The sequence below is a fragment of the Varanus komodoensis genome, unplaced genomic scaffold (genome assembly GCF_004798865.1).
Source record: "Varanus komodoensis strain SLA01 unplaced genomic scaffold, ASM479886v1 scaffold87, whole genome shotgun sequence".
In the NCBI taxonomy this organism is placed as follows: domain Eukaryota; kingdom Metazoa; phylum Chordata; class Lepidosauria; order Squamata; family Varanidae; genus Varanus; species Varanus komodoensis.
The window spans coordinates 1,060,785-1,075,939 of NW_025336565.1; the positions used below are offsets into that span (position 1 = coordinate 1,060,785).

The 15,155-nt window shown below is 56.5% G+C and overlaps 1 protein-coding gene across 1 annotated transcript; it reads right to left on the bottom strand.

The window, feature by feature from the left end:
- Nucleotides 1-1,389: 1,389 nt before the first annotated feature.
- On the bottom strand, nucleotides 1,390-9,824 carry YBX2 (Y-box binding protein 2). Its single transcript, XM_044417122.1, has 10 exons — nucleotides 9,680-9,824; nucleotides 7,854-7,917; nucleotides 6,160-6,193; nucleotides 5,018-5,107; nucleotides 4,637-4,930; nucleotides 4,238-4,350; nucleotides 3,301-3,475; nucleotides 2,504-2,683; nucleotides 2,168-2,260; nucleotides 1,390-1,475 (listed from the first exon to the last, which is right to left on the bottom strand). The coding sequence occupies exons 1-9, from the start codon at nucleotides 9,822-9,824 to the stop codon at nucleotides 2,210-2,212; spliced, it is 1,146 nt and encodes a 381-aa protein (XP_044273057.1). The 3' UTR covers nucleotides 1,390-1,475; nucleotides 2,168-2,209.
- Between the last annotated feature and the right edge of the window lie 5,331 nt (nucleotides 9,825-15,155).

Genomic DNA, 15,155 nt, shown 5'->3' on the forward strand with positions numbered 1-15,155 from the left:
CCCTGAAGGACAGTTCACATTGCTAACGGCTCTTGCACCATTCCAAGAGTTTCTACTCCATCTCGTGTGGTGCTGTTCTTGCCAGCGCAGATTTTTTGAAACGCTTCCAGAGGAGCCAGGCCGAGCGCAACTGCCCTGGCCCGACACACTGCGGCCGTTCGCAGCGGAGAGCGTGCGGGACGGCTGGGCGAGAGCCAACGCCGCTGGGCGGACACACGGAGGCCTGTGTGCTTCAGCAGCCCTTCCAGGGAAGAGCTGACCCAGGAGCCCCCCGAGTGGCAGGCAGCGTGCGCGCAGCTGGGCTTCCAGCTGCAGCCCAGCCCAGGGGCCTCCGGCTTCGCCACCATGCCTCCCGCCCACCCCCAGGTGGCCAAGCAGAGCCCGCAGGCCCCCGCCCACAGTTCTTAGGAACTGGTCTGGCAGAAGCTGCAGCAGCTGGACACACTGGGCTGGAACTCGGCTCTGGCAAACTGCACGTTCATCTGGCTATAAGCTGTAACCAACGATCGTCTCCACACGCAAGGCTGGTGACCGACTGACCTTCCTCCTTCTTGAGAATTCACACCCTGGCGGAGCCGTGCCAGCTCCCTTCCGAGGCGGCTGGGGCAGAGTCCAGCTGCAGCACCAGCGCAGTCTCCGCGCACAGCCTGAGCAGTGGCGCGCCCGGAGAGAGCTCTGCAGTGGCGCGTTGGCCGGTATCCACACCGGTCCCGGCCGTGTTGTAATGGGGACGGGGTTTCGGGTCGGGCTACGCTTCCCCCAAGAATCTCTCTCCCGCCCCCTGGGCCCTCGAGCAGCCGACAGGACCTCCCTGCGAGAGAAGCCGCGGATGCTGTGTGTGAGCAAGGACAGCCTTCAGGCCTGTCTCCCCCCCCACCCCCCGCAAAAAAGGAGACGCTCCCTCCTTTTGAACGCAACAGCAGAACTGAATGGAGCTCACAGCACCTGGGCACCAAGCGCTCTGCACGGCAGCAGCACAGGACAGAACAGGATGGGGCTCGCACTGTTGCTGCCACGGGGCACCCAGGCATCAGACACCCCTGCCAATCCCCCCCAGAGACCTCCCCGTAGACTGCCGTCGCGTGCCCAGCGACCCCGGGTTTCAAATACCATTTACTTCTCAGCAGGAGACACAAATGAGACACAGGTCTGTGCTTTTTTCTTTTTTACTGACGCCCAAACTGCACACAATGGTTCACACGGGGTGTTCTTCAACAATGGGGGGAAAATTAACTGAAGATTCAACAGCCAGTTTCTTTTTTTCTTTTTCAAACTGACAAAGCTGTGGGAGGGGAAGAAAACCCCCTCAGAAGGTTTTTAAAGAAAAGTGACTTTTTTGGTCAAGTTCCCCCCTCAGGTTGATTTTTTTTCCTACATTCAGGGCTTCAACAGCAGCAAAGGGGGTACTGGTGAAGTTTGGGGTCTCTTCAAGTGCAGGATGAGGTAACTTGGGTTGTAGGCACATTTGTGGACACCTGTAAGAGGGGAAATGCGTAGTAAGCGGTTGGAGGCACCAGCAGCTGTGCAGACGGCAGCTGCAGACCAGGGTTTCGGGCTGTTCCCACAAAGTCTACAGCCTCGAGCAAAGCCTGCTGCAAGCGCCTTGATACCGCAGGAAGGCGAGTCCTGCCGTTTCTGTCCTTACAAGAGCTCTGAGAAATACGGTGGGAAGGAGAAGGGAGCGCAGTGTGAACCTGCCGCCGACGGGCTCTTGCCAAGAGAGATTTCTGCCCCTGTAAGGCAAGCTCCGAGGTCCGGAGGATCCTTTGACAGCCGTGCAGCAAGAGGCTTGGCAAGTACGACTTTGCACGCAACTGATGCCGTCAAGAAGAGGGTGACGGCAGGCCAGGGCCCAAGCCCCCTGCCCTTCCGTGTCCCTCCTGGGAAAGAGCCCACCTACGCCAGGGATGGGACATGAGCGCACCGACTCGGGAAAGTCTGGGGAGAACCAAAGAGCAGTTCCAAAATGGGGAGCTCTTCTGGAAGAGGCTCCTGCCTGACAGCCCAGGTTCAAAGCATTTCTGCTCCCTCGGGCCAGTCTGACTCCCCGGGCCAAAGCACGCCACCGCCAGCGGCTGCCAACTCCTTTGGCAAAAGGCCACACCGACACGCCACAAAGGCAGGCAGCCGCCCGCCAGGCTGACACTCCCGCAGAGGCCTGCCTTACCAGATCACAGCTCTTGGCATCCCCTGACCGTGTGCGGATTCATCATGCCAGCAGGGCTGGGGCAAGCTCTCCCCCCGGCTCAGGTGTCGAGATCTGCAAGGAAACCCCCGGCTTAGGGCCACGCACAACGCAGACGAGCCGGAGCTGCGGCGGAGGGCCCAGGCAGGGCTGCGCTTCCCGAGCCCGGCTCAGGACAGACCTCTTGTGGCAGGCGGAGACACGGCAGGGCGCTGGGCGGGCGGGCGGCCGTCCCGCCTGACAGCGGCCTGCGCTGCAGAAGCGACCGGGTGAGGGAGGGCCAGGGAACCGAGGGCCTGGCCAGCAGCCTCCACTTACGTCCACAAGCTGTTGCTGGATCTCCGGCAGTGGCTGGGAGGGGCTCTCCTGGGCTGGGGGAGCAGGCTTGCTGGCTTCCACCACGGCGTCCGGAGCCATCGCAGGAGCGCTAGTGGCAGGGGTGTCTCCGCCAGCAGCGGCGGAGCTGGGAGCAGGGTGCTCCTTGGCAGCCGTGGGAGCCTGGGGCGGAACGGAGGACAGCCGTCTTAGCAGAGAGCCGAACGCTCCGTGCTCGCGACAAAGGTGCTCGTCCACGGGGAGTCGCTCCTTGCAACCTCCCGGGAACTCGCTGCCTTTTTGCAAATCCCCTTCTGCAGAAGACGCCCTTCCTTACCGCACCGCTGAGAGCCAGCGTGGCATCGTGGTTAAGAGCACGGGACTGGGATTCGGGCGATCTGGGTTCCAGTCCCCGCTTGGCCATGGAGCCAACTGGGTGACTTTGGGCCAGTCACAGACTCTCAGCCCAGCCTACCTCACAGGGCTGTTGTTGTGAGGATAAGATGGAGGAGGAGAATGATGTAAGCTGCCTTGAGCACTTGGTAGGAAAAAGGCAGGATATAAATTGGGGAAAAAAATAATCACGGTCTGCACCGTTTGTGTTTATTTAGATGCGCTACTCTGCCTTGGGCCTTCCTGTCCATCTCGCTTGCTGAAACCCATCAGAATTTGGGGTAGGAGCAGTAAAACAAGGCAAGGCTGAAGGGTTTCCAGCAAGGGGGGGGGGGGAGAGGAGAGAGATTGTGTGTGTGCCCGTCCACGAGAGACCACGCCGCCAGCCCGCGCACCTTGGACCTTACCTCCGGTGCAGTCTGGCGGGCTGCAGCTGTTTGCTGGCGCCTGCGCTGGAAATAAGGCCGGTTGCGCTGGCGCTGGGGCTCAGGACGGATGCCGTCCGCTGGGGCTTGTGCCGCTTTTGTCTCGCCGTCTCCTCCTTCCGTGGTGGGCTGCTGCGGTGGGCGGGGGCGGAAAGGTCTGGATGGGAAGAAGTGTGGGATTCTCTCTCAGCCTTTTCGCCCGGAGAAGAAATGCAACAGTTCAAAGGGCCAGAACCGCCCCTGAGGTCTACTGGGACAAAGGTAAGGCCCGGGGGTCACGTCTCATCTTCAGAACCATCACGAGCAATTTGCCACATCCGAAGCCTAAACGCCTCCCAAAACTCATCTTCATTAGGGGAAATAAGAGAGACTGAGCCGAAGGTACGCATCAGGGTACTTCAGCTTTGAGGATTAAAGTATACATGGGAAATTCAGTCCAAAAACTCAGCAGCAGCGGCCACTCAAGCTGTTGGAGCAGGCGAGAGAAGAGAAGGCACAGGCATGCTGGGTCGTGGGGCAGGAGGTCACCCGAGCGAGAGGAGGGGCACGTCCTGCGAGCAACCGCGGCTACGGCTGAGGCCCTTCCATGCGCGGCAGTCGGGAGGGGAGGGAGGCGCAGGGCTGTGGACAGGCAGCGATCTCCCACTCTGGACGCGTCTTGCGTTACTAGCAGAGGAAAACCCCCTCCACGTCCTTACGGGATGACCCTCCATGAAGTGGAACGGAGAGAGAACGCCCTGGCACCACCGGGCAGTGGGGAATGCATGCCCATGAGCCACGTGTGAGAGCCGTGCAAGGAGCGCTCTCGCCTGGGTGACTCCGCTCTTCGCCGGACCGCATGCGCAAGCGACTGCCGCTGGGAAACGGAGGAGCGCTGGCCACGCAAAAGCGCTCTGGGAGGCGCGGCGTGCGGCCTTACCTGCGGTATCTGGGGCGGAAGCGAGGGGCTGGGGCTCTCTCGCCAGCCTGGATCTGCTGTTGCTGGTCTCCCTCAGGTTGGGTGGCATCTTTGGGTTCTGTGCTGTCAGAGCCCTGGGGGAGAGCAGTGCTTTAGGCCCAGGCTGCCGCAGCCTCAAGCCAGAGGAGACGTGTCCGGGAGCGGAACAGGATGTGCCAGCCCCACAGGGGCTCCCTTCCAGGCAGGAGGGTGCGTGAGTGTGGCGCAGGGATCCTAAAATCCGTGATCTAAGGGGGGCTCGGCATGGCAGGAAAGGCAGGACGGCGCCCCGAGGCGCCTTGTGTGCCGGGGGAGTGAGCAAAGCTTCCGCCGCGGCTGCGAGCCGCTCAGGTCCTCGAGCCGGCTCTAGGGCAGACTCACTTCTGCTGGCTGGACCTGCTGCTGCTGGGGTGGCGCCCGGGGCCCCCGCACAAATCTCCGGCGGAAGAAGAACGGTGGGGGGCGCCTCCGTCGAGGGCGCTGCTGGACGGCGTCATCCGCTCTCTCCCCCTCGCTGACCAGCTCGGCAACCCCTTCTGTCCGGGGGGCATCCTGGGGCTGCTGGGCCTGCCGGGGCCTGGGGATGAACCTGCGGAAACGGCGGCGGTTGGGGGCATAGCGGCTGCCTTTCACGGGCACGCCGCCGGGGCCAGTCACGTTGGCCGCCTCGGCACCCTGCGGGAGACAAGCGGGGCTCGGGTCAGTGGGGCGCAGCCAGCAGAGTCCGCCCAGGGCTGCCACGCAAGGCCCCATCCGGGCTACCTTCTCTCCTTCCACCACATCGAACTCCACCGTTTCCCCGTCCCCAACACTACGGAGGAATTTACGGGGGTTGTTTCTCTTGATCGCCGTCTAAGGAAAGAGCAGAGAAGACACAATGACCCTTCAGCAAGATGGCCACGTTCACGCAGCTCTCGCGCTTCCACCGACTCCTCACATCAGAGCAGCGCAAAAGGGCGTGCCCGATCGCAAGCAAATACTCCGGCATCTGGGCTGCAGTACGTTCCACATGACCCATTTCCCTCTAAAATGGGGGCAGGGGGAGCAGTGCCGGCCCCTAGAGACAGCAAGAGGCAAGAGGCCATGCCAGCTGCACAAGGCCGACGAGTGACGGTGATCCGTAATATCACCAACTAGCCGAAATGGCCAAACTTCCCCACACAGCGCATGAACTAAGGGATCCACTACCACATGGGACAGTGAGGGCAGCCAACATGAGACTTCTCTGAAAGGTGATCAGGGAAGTCCCTGGAAGATAAGGCTGTCCATCTGAATACCAGTTGCAGGGACACATCAAAGAAATGCTGCCCCCCCCCCTTATCCTGCTTCTGGCCCTCCGGGGGCATCAGGTGGGCCACCAGGAGAAACGGGATGTTGAACTAGAAAGGTCTGGTTGGATTCAGTGGGGCTGTCTGTGGTTTTGCCCTCATTTAGCTACTGATTCAGGCTTTAAAAGCAGAACACTCTGGTCCATGTTCCACAGCTTACAGGGGTTCCAGGTTTCCAGTAACATGTCCTTCTGAGCCAAGATGCCATGGCACTCAACCTCAGACGCCTTCAGCTCAGGCTTCTAATTTAAATAAGCGCCCAGAACTTTCCTCACGTATATTTAACCAATTGTCCCTCTAGCTAAGGGGGGGCAGCTTCGCCCCCTTCAAGGCAGCTGGTTCTCTAGTGGGCACCTGACCACCCTCCCTCTGTAAACTTACGGCTTCCACAGCCTGGGATTGAGGACTGCAGCTGCTGCTCCAGGGTGGCATTCCAAAACTTTGGAGCACCTGAGGAATTCTGACACGGAAAAGAGCCTCCACCCAGCCCGCTGCCCCCAGCTCTGGCTCAGCCGCGCGCCCGATGCTGCCGTGCGGCAGAGAAAGCAGTGCGCTTGCCCGCAGGGTGCCTCTTACCTGGTGCACGAACACATCCTCCTTGGTATCGTTCCTGTAGGGAGGGAAGAGACAAAGCTTAGGGGCCTTCCAGGCTGGGGGGCGCGTGTGCCGGGATGCTCACTGCTCACACCGAATCAGATCGCTGGGGGGAGACGTAATGAAACCCAGACATTTGCAGAACCCCGAGTCTTAATCAAACCATGCCCCTCTCCCAAGAAGCATTTGACAATAGTCGGGGGTGGAACGACTAACTATTACTGGGGCTGGGCCACTTCTGCCCCCTCCCGCAATGAGAGTTGTGTCTTGGCTCGCGGCAAGCCTCCCACCTGCAGGCCAAGCTGGACTGGAACACTTCTCCGTTAACCTTCCCTGCCCGAGTCCCCCCTCGGCCCCATCTCGACTGCAACAGGCACGCAGCTAATCTCTGCTCGAAGATTACCTTGGCGGCCAGGTGAGAGGAGGCAATGCAGGCGGGGTTCTCGCCAGCCTGTTTACTGAGCAGGCGACTATGTACCAGTGGCAATGTGCGTTTCAGCTGCACTTTAGGAAGAGCTGGACATTGCAGGAGTTCATTCAAAACCGATCAGAGCAAGACCTCTAATTCCCGACTTGGGGACAGGGGCAGGTTGTGCAGAAGGCATGCCGGGCCCCCGCTGCGGCTGAGTGCTGCTGGCGCAGACACCTCCCCCTCCCCCTCCCCAGTGCCCACCAGAAGCGCACGGCCCCAGTCCCTCGCCAGAAAGCGACACCGCTGACACATGCGAATGGGGGCGTTCTGCAAGCACGACACATTCCTCCGGCACGCAGACACCCTGAGAGACCATCGCAGCATGAGTGCGGGTCAGATCCCAAGCCCCCGGCTGGCGTCGGAGAGCCCCCAGGTACACTTGTGTGTGTCGCCGGCTGCTTGCGCAGGCCGCACCAACACACATTCTCTCTGCCAGGTTAAGTCCAGCATGCAGAAACCACAGAACACCTCTTCTGTCCGCAGGGTCTCTGAGCAAATGAGCCAGAGATTCAGTGAAGGTTCTCCTGTGAGCACTCAGGTTTCAGCACATGAGTTTCTATTCCGGTACACAGAAAAGCCCGCTCAACTTCAGGCAAGGCTTCCACCGCGTCATCCTGGGTGGGGACCAAAGCATTTTTCTGCAAAAAGTTGGGCAGTCAGCTGACCAGTTGCCCTGGTTTCCAGGTAATCTTTGCTCTTCTGACTCAGCCACTTCTCTCTAGCAGGAAGTCAGGCACTGAAAAACAGATCTGCTTTGTAAATCTACATTCCTTTCAAGCTCAGCAGAGCTCGGTTCTTCCAAGTGCAAGGACTTGGTATCTGAGCATGTGCAGAGTGCATTTGGCCTTGCCAACACCAACTACAACCAGCACTCAAACCTGAGACTGAGGATGCAGCCTCTAGTGAAGCTTGGGTTCTTCACCTCTCATTCCCATCAGACTCATTAGCCAATCATCTAGCTAATATTAGTAATTCATTTGGTATTTTCTTCTTGTGAAAGGATCTAACTTGTATAATTTAGGAAGTTTAGGAAGATTCATGATTACAGCTTTCCAGTTCAACTCTGACATTTAAAGCTTCATGTTTTGTTGACTGCCTTCAGGCTGCCTAGACTGACAGAGAGCCATGAGTGGCAATCAAAGGTTATCCAAACAGCCTCACGACTGTTCCAAAACTTTCAGGAGGAAGAGAAGGGGAGGCTCACCTGTTTATAAATCCATAGCCATTGCGGACGTTGAACCATTTCACTGTGCCCTGCACCTGGGTGGCTGCAAAGCGTTCCCAAGGAAGAAAGAAGACGGGTGAATTGTCGAGAGGTGCACACACATTCTCGGCCCCCTCCCAGGAAGGCCCAGGCAGTCTAAGCCCCCCAGCTGCCGCAGCATCCCACCGCAGCCCTGGAGCAGTGCTTAGCCCAGGGGCAGAACACTGCTTCAGGAGCACCGGGGGCACAGGCAGCACCCCAGCACGGCCACAACCCGCATATCAGCCGAGTACTCGCTGCCACTCAGCCTGAGAAGAAAGAAACTGCACGACAGCCTGGGGACCACCAAGTGATTGGTGACTGGCAGAGACGGGCTGTGGCCAGGGAGCCAGCCTGGGGCTCCCAGGCCACTGAACTTGGCCCCTGGGCCTGGGCTTCTGCACCCCTGGTTTACGCCCAGATCAAGAGCCCCAAAACAGGCTGGCTGATCGTATTTGAACTTGAACCTAGCTGAGGGAGTCCCCTTTCCAGAGAGCTCATGGGGATACTGGAACTTGGCATGACATCAAGCCCCAGCTTCTCCTCTGGTGTTCAGAGAGGCCACTTGGGCTTCTCACTCAGTCAGGGAACTGGGGGGGGGGGTGCACTTCACTGGGTGGCCATGGCACATACCTGTACCTGCTTCAACAGCCAAGGGAACTTTGCGGGGCTTTTAGCCCTCTAGAGAGAAGCCAGCTCCGGCCTGAGCGCCACTCAGCAGCAAGCAGACCCAAAAGCTCCTTCAAGCCTGCGTGGGAGCTCAGGAGAAAGCAGCACCGCAGCAGGGGCTGAGTCCCGTGCTTGAAGAGGGGCTCCCTGGAGAGCAAGGGAGAGGGCAGCGCTCAAGGGCAGAGGATGAGCACTGCACACGGCAGGCTCGGGGTTCAACCCCGGCATTGTTAGCCAACGGGGCCAGGTAGCAAGTGACGGGAAATACCTTTCCCTGCCAAAGGAGGTAACACCGTGTGAGATGGACAGGGCGCCGGCCTTGCAGAACGCAATTCCTTATGTCCCCGAGGCAAACGGGGAGAAAAACCCCTTCGCCCAAGAAACTCCCAGTCCCTTGCATAACAGTCCTGCCCCTTCTTACGACTCACCTGCTCGCTCCCTAGCCCCCCACACCGCAAGCAGGTAATAACTGCAGCCTTGGCCTAGAGCAGGTGGAGAGGACCATCATCCCTGACCGCTGGCCAGACTGGCTGTAGCTGATGGGAGCGGCAATCCAAAGCTTTTGTGGGGCACCAGGCCAGGGACGGCTGCCTCGCCCCCCCCCCCCCCACCTGCACACTCATTATTCCCAAAACTAGAATAGTTGGCTGTGGCAACAGCTCCCACCACCCCGAATACTGGCCACTGGAGCAGCTGCATTGCTATTGCTAGAGTGGGGCTGCTTTTAAAACACGGGGGCATATTCACAACCCTTAAGACACATCCCACCCGTTACACCACAGATCGCCCTGAAAAGGAGCCTCTAGCTGGTCCAACGTGTTACAGAAGCCCTTTATTTTTCTGCAGGAACTCACTTTATTCCCTTTTTCTGCAAGTAACTCATCTTTTACCCGCCCAGCCCCAGCCCACGGCCGCTCCCCGAAAACCCTTCTTGCGTGCGGATCCCAGTTCTCTCCCTGAGCGGCTCCAGGCAGTGCAAAGATCGCGGCCGCCGCTCCGTTCCGCCCATCTCATCACGGGCTGCCGTCCTCGCCGCGGCGAGCGCTCCCATCATCCACAACGCCGACCCGGCGAGCGGCCCCGCCCCCGCCCCCCTCCGGGCAGGCCCCGCCCCTCACCTAAAATGCGCTTGGCCGCCTGGCTCCGGGCGACGCCGCCGCCGCCGCCGCCCGCGGGTGCCGCGGGCTTGGCCGCGGGGTCCCCCGCGGGGCTCTCCCCGGTGGCGGGCACGGCTCCGCCGCCGCTCTCCGCCTCGCTCAGCATCCCCGCCGCCGCCCGCCCGGCAGAGCAGTGCCGTCCGGTCCGTTGGCGCCGCCGCCGCTCGCTCGCTCGCTCCGCCTCGCCGCTGCTCCCGCGGCCGCCCAGCCCGCGCCTCGCGCCCCGGGACACACCCTCGCTCCGCGCGGCGCCAACGCCCAATCAGCAACGGCTGCTTTCCCCCCGCGCGCGCGCGCCTCCCACTCTGCCAATTAGCGACGGCCCCTGCCTACCGGCCGCTACCTTGGCTCTTATACCTTGGCGGCCACGCCCCGCGCGGCCCCCCGCCACGCCCCGCGCTCCCATTGGCCGCCGGGCCCGCTCAGGTGCGCCGCGGCCACGTGGGGCGCGAAGCCGCCGCCGCCGCTGGCGGCACGTGCGGCGCCTTTGGGGCGCGGGGCCCCTTGCGCGCCCGCGGCGCCACCCGCCCTTCCCGGGGCGGCGGGATCCGCCTTCCCCCCCCCGGCGGGCCGCGCTTGGCGCGCCTCGGCCCCGAGCGAAGGCTCCGTGCTCCCGGCGGTCCCGCTCCCCGGCCGAGAAGGGAAGCAGCGAGACTTGCTCTCGAGGAGACCCGCTGGGCTCGGCCCGTACAGCTCGTTCCCAGCGATCGCTTCAGATTCAGTAGGGGGGCTCAGTCCCCCCCCCCCCGCCCCGGTACTCGGAGGAGCTTTTCTTGCAGCCCCCTTAAAAACGAAACGAGCCGGCCCCTGGATCTCCTCCCTGCATAATATTTTGCGCGTCGTCATGGTTTACAGCTTGGGTCCGTGAACGCCTACAGCCTGTCTAGGAACCGATGTGCTTTATTGTTTGCATTCTTTATCTTTCATTAGGTGTGTATCTGACATGTTGCTGTATCTTTTCACAATCGCCAGTCATGCAGGTATTTGTGTTTACTGCAACGTTAGAGGCCCCAGTTGTGTTTGCCGAACTCCCTCTGTTTTCTTGTGCAGCTTTAGGGTATATATTTATAGCATATAGGAAAGGAAAAAGGGTGGGATTTGCATATTATGAATGAATAAAGCTTGCATATGGGACATGACCATTTATATATTTGTGAATGTGTATGAGGCATATGGAATCCATCTCCACTTTAGCAGGGTTGTACATTTGTGTCTATTTTTTTTGGAGAGACATGCCAGTACTTGAATGTGAGAGCTCAGTGCATGAGGAGGTGCGGTGCAGTGGTTTTAGCATGACTCCCCCAAAGTAAGGGTCAAGTCCGCCCTTCAGCTGTTTTACACTCTAGTCCTGTGCATCTCCCTGATCCGCCACCTGATTTCTTGGAAACTGCTTGCATGGGCTGTGTGGTTGTTTAGGCAAGTATTTCTGACTGTTTAGGTATAGCTTCAGCCACCTTTGAGATAGGTGAACTTATCTCTTTAGCCAGGAATGGAGGTTTTGTCACTGATGGTCCAAAGATCTCGCAAGTGGCAGCAGACGCAGGAGACACACACAACTGTTGCGTAGCATCCTGCCTGTAGCACATTGGAATGGGAACTCTGCATTGGCTCGTCTTCTGAACCTCTCTCTGCCAGGCCCGGAGGAAGTTTCTTTCAAAGCAGCGAACTGGGATGGGTCTCCTAATTTTTAATCTTGCGTTTCTCCTCAGTCAATCTCCCCCCACCCCCAATCTGTGCAGTTTAATCTCCTTTTTGGTTATCTAGGCTAGGTAAAAGTCCAAATGCCTTGTTTCCTGTGTAACCATTAACCAAAGAAGACAGACTGTTGTTTTGCCAGGAGCTGTGGAACCTATGAAAGGAGCACCTGGTCAATTCGGGACACCCCTTTGGATGCACTTCCTCTTCTTGGACAGGATAACAAAAAGTGATGCTTTGTCTGTCTCTCTAGCTCTTCTTTGCTTTGTCAGAGGAACTGTTTTAACTTGGAATTTGGCCTCCTTTATTTTAAGACAGCAGTACTTCAGGTGTGAAACCACCGGGCCTCTAGATGTTGATGGACATCAGCTCCCATCAGTCCCAGCCAGCATGATCAGTGGCAAAGATCTTAACTTCCCAAGGTGCCCTCTATATTCTTCAATACAAGTGCTCTGTATTCTTCTCTCAGATTTGCTCAGCCTCAGTGTTGCATCAGCAAAATGGGAAGAATACCCAAGTCTCAGCCTGTGATTTTGAGAGACTCCAGTTGCAAGTCTAATATGCTTCTGTGAATGTAAGTGAATAACATGTAACCAGAGAGCAAGAGGAAAGGTAGGGAGACATTAGACAGAGACATTCAAGCATTAAATATTTTCAAAGGTGCAGCCCTTTGTAAGTTTAGACCAGGAGAAGGCTTAGGCCCAGCAAGTTTCTCTGGGGACCATCATGATGTTGTGTGTCAGCAAATTGTGTGTCACTTTAAAGAAAGCAGCTAAGGAAACGCGAAAAGCCCTGCTCGATCAGGCCCAGCATCCATCCAATCCAGCAGTCGGCCCCCAAGGTGGCAAACCAGCTGCCTCCAGGATCTCGCCAGCGGGATGGGGACGAGGCCTCTGCCGGCCCAAGGACACACGCCGCCTCCGATGGCGCAACTCGCACGTAGCCAGCGGACTCTTCATTCCATCTGCCCTGAAACTCTGACCCAGCCGCTTTTCCAGACGAGGCCTTTTGATCTGCCGCTTCGCTGTGGCCTCTGCTTCCAGATTCTTCCTGGGATGGAGATGGGATCCTGTACCCATGGGCATTCCCGGTGGGGGTCCTTCTCTGCCTTTCTGTATATCCCATTGGTGGCACTGAGGTGCACTAGAACGGCCCAACCCCACCAAGTCTTATTCCGGCATACCTCGAAAGATCTGAGCTTGGAAAGCCCCGAAGAGGCGTGGGAAGGACCAAATCCTCTGATGCACCCACAAACTACCGTTACTTGGCCTCACAAATGCCGAGGACATGCCTTGTTCATCAGACGTTCCAGTGGGCTCCTCCTATACGAGAGGAGGAAAAATATCTTCCTATCCACTTTTTCCACTCCGTGAAAAATTTCACACACCTCTATTTATTTATTTAAAAAACTTCTATGCCGCCCCCATCGCAACAAAGCCTCGGGGCGGCTCACAACATAATTAAAACATATAAATTAATACAATTAAAAATTAAAAAAAACCCGGTATGTTTTTAGGTTAAAAAAACTCTAGCATGTCTCCTGTTACACACCTTCTTTTTTTTTTTTTGTCCTAGGATGAGGAGCCACAAACATTCCTCATGGGAACTTCCTCCAGCCCCTTGAATATTTGGGTTGCGCTTTCCAGCTCTGCAACATCCCTGTTGCAGCCCATTTCGGGTCTGGCTGTATCGCAGATGCTGAAGACTTATTTCCCCAGGAATTTTAGTTTTGGTCTGTACTGTACTGTGTTTTTCTGGTCCTTGTACCGCTGCTTCCCATTTATACTGTAGGTTTAAAAATTTCAATGTGCGCAGTGTGTTTTATGTTTGCAAAGTGCTGTGAACCACCCAGAGAACTTCAGCTGTTGGGTGGAATAGAAATGTAATAAATGAGAATCATTGGCACATCCTGTTTGTGGGTTTCATATTAGCATTTGGTTGGCCACTGTGGGAAACTCGCTAGACCTTTGGTCTGATTCATCATAACCCTTCTTCTGTTCTTATATGTTCACCTTGTTGAGGCAAATGACATGTGTGAGTACAAGAAAGAGGAAGGTGTCCCTTCAGTGCTAGCCAAGACCCGCCTCCTGGCATCCAGCAGCAAAGGAAGACCTGCTCCCATGTGCCTTTGCTAGGAAGATAAGAGAACAAGAAAGGTGCAAAACATTTCGGCTAGTCTTCGTTATAAATATTGAGAATGCACAGCTCTTCCGCCTCTGTAGGCCAATCACCTTATTTACACCTGGCCAATTGCCTACACCTTGCGCAGACGGACCCCTGGTGTCTGTCTGGGCACCCTACAGATTTAAAGTGTTACTGCAAAACTGCACATTCCAGTTGCAGTTAAATACAATTTTAATTATGATAAGGTAAACATACTCATAGCAACATAGGAAGAATAAGTTAAACAATCTAGAATTAAGAAATCAAATATCAAGGATAATATAATATACTCTGCAAATGCAGAGTTAAATGTCAAAACTTCCAGGTTTGGGGAAGTGGACTGGATAGCCAATGCACCACCTGCATCCCCAGCTAAGTGCTAGTAAAGGATAATTCATGATCTAGGGAGGACTTTAGAAAAGGCCCCCCAAAATAGTGCCATTGGCACTATAAATTCAATGTTATGTATTTATTTGTTTGTAAGCCGCCCCGAGGCTCTGGTGAATGGGGCAGCATATAAGTGTGCTAAATAAATAAATAAATAAATTATAAATAAATAATTGGACCAAGGCTTGTTTCCAATGCTTCTGGCAAGCACCAGGTTAGGGAACCCTGTATCTAGTTTATCATGTCAAACTGCAATTGTACGCTCGCTTACCTGGAAGTTAGTCCTACTGAACTCAATGGGGTTTACTTCTGAGTAGACTTGTATAGTATTGTTGTGCAATTCATATTCCTAACACCAAGAAGCAGGTTTGGTAGTTCTCAACAGATTTATCCAGGTGCTGCCATAGAGGGGGTTACCTGTCAGTTGCTAGGCAGAGATGCTACTCTGGGAATTCAGCTTGGCCAGAGTGTGTTTGGTAGGCAATGAGCAATGGGCTCGCTCCAGAATTCCTAGGAGCCACCTTTCCACAACTAGGTGCCCTCCAGATGGTTTGGACTGTGAGTCCCATCAGCCACAGCTAACATGGCTACAGGTGAGAGACTGTAGAAGTCTGTCTGTTCTTCCCAATTGCTGAAGTTGCATGGAAAGTTTACAACAGTATCCAGATAGGACCATGGTGTGGCTAAAATACTGTTTTTTCCTTCCATAATAAAATATTTTTAATTAGAAGTGTTTTGAAAAAGCAGATGTGGGTACACTGGTCAAGTCAGAGCGAACTTTAGATACCTTTAGATGTCTTGAGGCAGAGGGCTGGCCTAGCTTGGCTTGCAAGGGGGGCAAACTTGGCACCAGGCTGGGCTCAGTGGGGAGGCTGGAGGCCAACGCTGCAGTGCGGGTTGTTCTGACCCCAAAGATTAAATGTTGTGCAAACGACCAAGGAGTTTCCTCCTACCTCTCCGGATGATGAAGCTAAATGAGCTGAGAACTACCAGGCTTGCTATCCAGTGGCAACTTAAGTATCAGCCACGCCACAGTCCTACTCCAGTCTACTCAGGATTATGCCTTCTTACTGGGCGGCTTTTCAAAGAAATAGGCCGAAGACTGCCATATGAGCCGGGGTGCTTGCAGGCTTTCCCAACCTGGCGCCCCCACCCCCGGAGCATGGGGCCCCAGAATTCCCCGGGGCGGCTG

Bases quoted from the DNA above. Each gene is read 5' to 3' on its own strand.
- YBX2 (XM_044417122.1), bottom strand. From the start codon at position 9,824: ATGCTGAGCGAGGCGGAGAGCGGCGGCGGAGCCGTGCCCGCCACCGGG. The intron at 3,476-4,237 runs GTAAGGCCGCAC...CTTCCCATCCAG, and splicing joins TTCCGCCCCAGATACCGCAG to ACCTTTCCGCCCCCGCCCAC. The intron at 2,684-3,300 runs GTAAGGTCCAAG...GTTCCGCCCCAG, and splicing joins CCCGCCAGACTGCACCGGAG to GCTCCCACGGCTGCCAAGGA.